The 6,725-nt window shown below is 46.3% G+C and overlaps 1 protein-coding gene across 1 annotated transcript; it reads right to left on the minus strand.

The window, feature by feature from the left end:
* Positions 1-2,641: 2,641 nt before the first annotated feature.
* LOC135813468 (di-N-acetylchitobiase-like) lies at positions 2,642-3,721 on the minus strand. The gene has a single exon (XM_065326561.1). The coding sequence runs from the start codon at positions 3,719-3,721 to the stop codon at positions 2,642-2,644; it is 1,080 nt and encodes a 359-aa protein (XP_065182633.1).
* Between the last annotated feature and the right edge of the window lie 3,004 nt (positions 3,722-6,725).

Consider the following 6,725-nt stretch of genomic DNA (forward strand, 5'->3'; position numbering starts at 1 on the left):
TCAGCAGAACCTTCCATTGCAGGAGGAAAGGCGAAAAGGTCTTCTTTGTGTTTGTTGTGTTGTGTTTGGCTCTATTTAAGAGTGGAGTTCCAAAACAGGCCTAAACCTAATGTCAAGTAATGACAATGGTCCCACTGATAATAAGAGAAAATAAAAATAATATTTTTATTATATAAAAATATGCGGACAAACAGAACAGAGAAGACTCTTTGACTTATGCACGTACGCATGTACATGACTGTGCATGTAGATCTTCTCGTACTTACATTGTATACATGTACATGTACATTGTATACATGTGAAGAGGTTCCCTTTCGGGTGAAGAGAGAGCTCAACACCAAAAGGTGGAGCACTATTGCACACAAAAGGCATAGAGGAGGTTTTTGTGTGTCCCAACTCTGAGCCTTTCGTATTGAGCAAGAAACTCGGAGTTGCCACAAACTCTAAAAAACCTCCTTTGAGCCTTTTTAATATGCACATTGAATACCGTATTTTAAAACAGGAAACAAGGAAAACGGCGGGGCACAGGGTACCGGGTATGCGTTAGATTCCACCAACTAAACCATATTTTGAACAGTCAGACAGTCCGGTGCTACCTTGTGCACGTCTGACTGTTCAAAAATATATTATAGTTCAGTTGGTGGAATCTAACGCATAACTTGTGCCCCACCGTTTTCCTTGTTTCCTTAAAAAAAATTAAAAAATTTCCTTGGCTCACCATCCGAGTGTAGAAATATTCATCATCATCATCATCAGCCCTCTCGCGTTGGCATCGGCGTTAGCCTAGCCTACGCTCGGGCCACACCCAATGTTAGACATGCCACCAGAAGGGAGGGAGGGAGGGAGTTAGGCCTCGACCAAATATGCTTACGCATATTTCCGCATATTTTGTGAGACAGGTCATATGGCATATTGAGCGACAAAGGGAATATTGGAATGAAGCCAGCATATAATTCAAATATTCTGAAGAAAATGAGGACAAAACATTCATATTATGGACAAATGCGTTCAGAAATGCCTTTTATGGATGAATTTGGAATTGTTGAGGCGTTTGCTACATTTCCCCATGGATGAACACTATCGCTATGGTTGCTGGGGACACACCCCAGCCATACTATTCCGCATGTGTTTTGATTTGCACCATAAGCATGATAGCCGTGAAGCCAATGAATATTCCAATGTTGTAATTTTACTGAAATGATCTACACTTTCTGCTTATGTCGAGCATATTTTGGCATATTTTGGCATATCTTTTTGCATATCTTGCTAAGCCTTTGGCATATTATGGACGTTTTCCCTGATATGCGACGAGCATAATATGCTCTTTTTTTAGCATATTTGGTCGAGGCCTAGAGGGAGTGTATTAGTATTATTGTTTTTTTTGTTGACTTTGTCATGATGGTGCTCTTTTTCCCGATACCCATCATTGTTGCAACATTTCTCTTTTTCCGGATCCCGTAGTGGTCGCCATCCATCTTCTATGATTCTCCCTAAGTCTGGTACATACTTCACTCTATCCCCTCTATTTTGTCTCGGTGTAGCCTGGAATAAGCTGCCAGAAGAAATCCGCTGTCTGACATCCGCTAGCCGATTTACTGTTGCTGTGCGTAGACACTATCTGCATCACAAGTATTCTGTGCAAGGACATAGGTAATTAGGTATACCGAATTTTTGCAAGTACAATGTAGCTTCTGCTGTTCCTGTTTGTATTATTTATATTTTTTCACCTCGTCATGTCCCTTCTTCCCTCTCTCATAACAGCCACCTTCACTTCCTTTCCCCAGGAGATTCCCTTTGATAGGCATCCATTTGCCTCTGGAGAATCCTTGAAAATATAATATCAATATCAATAGATAACGTTACTAGCAGAAATTCCTCCATACATCTGTTTTAATCATACGGATCTCATCAGTCAAGGCCGCAAGAATATTGAATGGCTAGAACTGAACGGGCCGAAAGCTGCTGCTTACTATCCTGACTAAGTTTAAAAGCCTTCCTCAAATTGTCAGCAGGTGTATGGCTAAAAATTCCAAATTTCGACATGAGCTGCAGGTCACTCACGTTGTTTTCCAACACGCGGCCAAATAGCGCGAGCTGAACTTTCGCGTCACTTCAAAATATCGTGCATCTTAACCTCTCTAATGTTCAACAAGTGGTGAGGCCGCGGTGTTCATGGAGACATCTGAGCTTGAGGAGAAATCTTTAACACGGAAATTTGCCCAGTATCCCATTGCCTTCATGAGAGAAAGTTTGAATCTATGGGAGTATGGGTGTCCAAACCCCGCAGCCTTGATACAATCAGCAAGTAGTGGAAGTACACCCAAAACCTATTGAGGGCAGCAGACAAATTCAAGAAGATAAATATTTCGGTTCGCAATCATTACGACAGCCCAAATTGATTTCCTGACGGCAGTGTGTTTCCACCGGCTACTGTCCAATATCTCAATCCAGCAGTCGTCAAGTTGCTACTTGAAGTATCGAGGGAAAATCAAACATGATCAGATCTAAACACACAGCGGTACATCTGCGAATACTGATCAAGACACAGCAGTATACAATGTACATGCAAACACTGCTCAAGACACAGAAGTAAACCTGTGAACATTGGTCCTTGACTGTCTTGATCTTCCAGAAATGCCATTCACCTTGGCCAGGAAATCGAATTCCACATAGTTGCCTCCAGCTGTTCGTGCGACAATGGCATTGGTACACCGTAGTCAACATTCGCCGTCCAAAAGGCTACCCCCCTCACGGATAATGACCCTGCATACTCGCACTTCACAGATATCGACTGCTTGTCATCGTACCACACACGGTGTCTCGCCGTGCCATCCATGAAGTCAAAGTAAGGACACTCGGAGTTGCTATCCCACAAGCGGCCAGTGGAGCTATGAGGTAATCTGTTCAGTATCGCATCAGCCAGCGAATGCTGTGACGCAGATTCGGAGAACGGCTTACTGCTGTAGCACGGGTTCTTGACTGCTTCCGCCATGCCGGCCGGCGTGGAGTTGTCGCAGCGGAAGTAGTACGCATACCACGGGAAGCCCATGACGATTTTGTTTGCCGGCACGTGCTGGTCGAACGTTGGCTGGAGAATGCAATTCATGGCTTGTTTGGTGGCCCACAGCGGACTGTTGGCATCCGCAAAGCCACTCTTGCCATAGTCGTTCATATCATAGTTCATGGTGATGAGGAAGTCCGCTGCCTCAGCCAATGCAGACCAGTTATAGCCGGTAAAGCTGTAGACGGGCATAGGGATATAGGGCATATCCAATGAGAGTTGACACACAGGACACACACCACGGATTCCTGCCGCCAGCAAATGAATGAGCTCCGTGAACTGGCTCTGGTACGCATTGAGTCCCTCGATGTCCACGTTGACGCCGTCAAGTTTCTCCGCCTCGACTTTGGCAACGAGGGCGGCGACAAGCGACTGTCTCGCCGTGCTGTTCTGCAGCCACGGACAGTCAGCCTCCCAGCAGCCATACTGTATAACGTAGACAACTCGCACACTGTGTGCGTGTGCAAAGCACACTAGGTCCTGCGACACACGATTGTGTATGTCATCCAGTACAGCCACAGTTGTTACCTTGGTCCAGTCGTAGTGCTGCCACGTATCACCATCCCCGGGCACGTACCACACAAGAACTTCAGGCCTACTGGAACTGACGTTCACAGGTCGACAGAGATCGTTCCCATCGGCACCTTGTCCAAGATTCATTGACTCATTGAAACGGCTACAATTGCATTGGTACTGAGTCCGGCGAAGAACCAGCGCTTCTAAATTTGCCCCGCTATTCTCTGTGGAATGTATCGTTCGCAGGCGGTTTCTTGCAGACCCTGGCATGATTTGTGAATTTCTAGTCCATAATTCCGAGCAAGGTTGCACATCATCAACAGCGACAGCGGTGGCAACAATAATATTTTGAGTGAGCCACATACTGCAAACCACGAATGGGAGCAGCTGCATCGCCATCATGGCTGCAGCAGATGATATGATGGTATCGTCTTCAGCGTAATCAATACAATGTCATGTATCGTCCAATCGCCGTCAAGGTAATACGTTGATAGCTCGCAAGTCGAACGCAGACCATCGGATCCCTTTGAAAATCATCAGAGAATGAGGGCGGTCAACGTCAACGCCTTCCTGCGTACACTGCCACGGAAAGCTATGAGTGGATGTTACACAACGAACGAACCTACAAGGCTACATGAAATCTTTGCGTCCTTTTCTCACCACAATCAATTTTATCTGCTGGTTCGTGAAAGAGTAGTAGACCTACTCAGTACATGGTCTACACAGTCGGTCTACACCAGGGAGTAGTAAAATGTATTTTACTACTCCCTGGTCTACACTGTCTGTCGAAGCTGCTGCAGCAGCAGCGACAACCGATGATGCCTGCGAGCGTGATTTTGTCATGGGAGTTTCTCCGCAGCTCCAAGCAGCCTCTGAGCTACTCAGAAATACAGGACATGCAAGCCTTTTCTCCTGCGTGAGTTTCCTACCTTGTGAGTTGTGTTAGCCTTGTGGGATGACCATTCGGGATACGCAAACGGTCGGAGTGTCCAGGCCGCAAAGTCTGCCGGACTCCGTCTCAGGAGACTGACACTGTGACAGCATACTCGCATCGCTGACCCTAGCCGGCCTAGGCCTAGCGGCCCTGTGTCCTGATGTAATCAGTTCTGTGAATGCCCTATCTGTCTCAGCGTCTATTCGAATGGTACAGATACTAGATAGTATAAATAGCAGTCCTGTAGATTCGCCGCGTGGAGTGAATGGCGTAATTCATCGGGGAAAGGATTTGGCCGTGACAGGATCAAACCTCCCTTTGTATTCAAGAGATGTTATCTACCTGGGACACTTTCACTGTGAGGCAGGCAGCTGACTGCCCCTTCCTTCAAACTAGCCTGCATGTGCCCAACTCTGTGGTCTGTGCCGATAGAGGCAGTCATTGCCTAATACATGTGTGTTCTAGCACCTACTGAAAGTACAAGTACAAAACGTCCTCTTATTATTGTTTGAAAGTACAAGTACAAAGTAATACATGTACAGCTGTACCTGCATGTTACATGTGCAGTACATGTACATTTATGATGATATATTATTCTTTTATTCCACGATGGCGTGACGCCAATAAGGACGATTGATAAGTGTGATAGAACTGGTACTAGCCAGAAACAGCTAGATGGAAATTAACCGGGAGGCAAGAAGCAATGGATCATGAAAAACAAGCAGGGGCAATAACGTTAGCAGGGGTGATCGAGAAAGTTAATTACACGTTTGAGATATCAGAAACCAGGGGGATGCGCGGAGCAGGAACAGGTACTGCTCAAAAGAAGACTGGATGCATTGTTTCGGAAAGAACTTCTACGAGGTTGGGTTGTGATGTCAATAGGGAGTGAGTTGTAGAGGGTGAGGGCACTGTTGATGGGGGAATTTTGGTGCCTGTTCGTGTGTGCGTGTCCGATGGAGTAGGTCCTTGTCTGTCGAAGGGTGTATGGTTGGTGTTGACGTTGTGGTGCAAGATGTGGTTGTTGCAGGTGTGGTGGGGAGGTTTGGTGGTGGATGTCCCATGCTAGTAGGACTTGTTTAACAGGGAGTCGTGAGCTAAGGGTGGGAAGCTTTGCGTGATGGAGGAGGGAACTGTGGTGAACTGGTGCAAAGAGGGGAATCCGAAGGCAGATGCGTATAGCACGGCGTTGAATTCTCTCCGGTGTGCCTCGCTGTTGCTGTGTGGTGTTGGAGAGGGCAAGGCTGCCATATTCGAGAACGGGTCGGATGTAGGTCGTGTATATTAACAATAGGCTGGAAGCGCTCATTGTGCCACGTGTCTTGTGGAGCTGGTGTAGTAGTTTTTTGGCTTTGTGGTGGTTTCTATAATGTGTTGGGTCCATAGCATATCGTCTTGAGGTGTAACACCAAGGTGCCTATGTTGGTGGACCTGCTGCAGCCGAGTCGAGTGGAGCGTGATGTGGATGGTGTGTTGGGTTGGAAGGAAAGGACGACGGTTTTTGTGGTGTTGACGAGGAGATGCCAATCCTTCAACCATTGTCCTGCGGCGTCCACGGCACGTTGGAGGAATGCAGCTGATAAATCCCTCGTGTAATGCGTCGCGATGAGTGACAGCATGGCACTGGTAGACTATCAAGCAAGGCTTACATAGTGCGTGTCGGTTGTAGTGTCACGGTGGTCGTGTAGAAGAATACTTATACTGTCAATATAACAAGAAAGAACTCAGTTACAAAGGAAACGCTGAGCCTTTACGAAGCTTAGGAAAGAGTCGCGCATTTCATGGGCAAGAAGTAAGGATGCCATCAACTTTACATGATAATAATTGTATTGTACTTGCTACTACTTGGATATGTATACTGAGGAAAGAAAAGTTGTATTTCTCGCGAAACATTTTCAGTTGCAAATATGGCATCTGGTGTGTTCTTTATTGTCGCTTCTTTTCCTGACTTCTTCAGTCAGTTTTGAGTCTCGCCAGTGTGTGCCAGTACAGTCGTCCCTCTCTAATCCGGCACTTTATAATCCAGCACCCTCGATAAACCAGCACAATTTTCAGTAGCCAAAATGTCTTCTTCATGTACATTGCAGCAGTAAATCAGATTTGTTAATCCAGCACCCTCCCTAATCCAGCAGATTTTCGTGGCACAAATGGTGCCGGATTATAGAGGGACCACTGTATATGTGGAGCGAGAAGGACCAGTGAACTACAAGTTAC

The sequence above is a fragment of the Sycon ciliatum genome, chromosome 4 (genome assembly GCF_964019385.1).
Source record: "Sycon ciliatum chromosome 4, ocSycCili1.1, whole genome shotgun sequence".
NCBI lineage: Eukaryota > Metazoa > Porifera > Calcarea > Leucosolenida > Sycettidae > Sycon > Sycon ciliatum.

Excerpts from the sequence above, each read along its gene's own strand:
- LOC135813468 (XM_065326561.1), bottom strand. The coding sequence starts at position 3,721 with ATGAATCTTGGACAAGGTGCCGATGGGAACGATCTCTGTCGACCTGTG.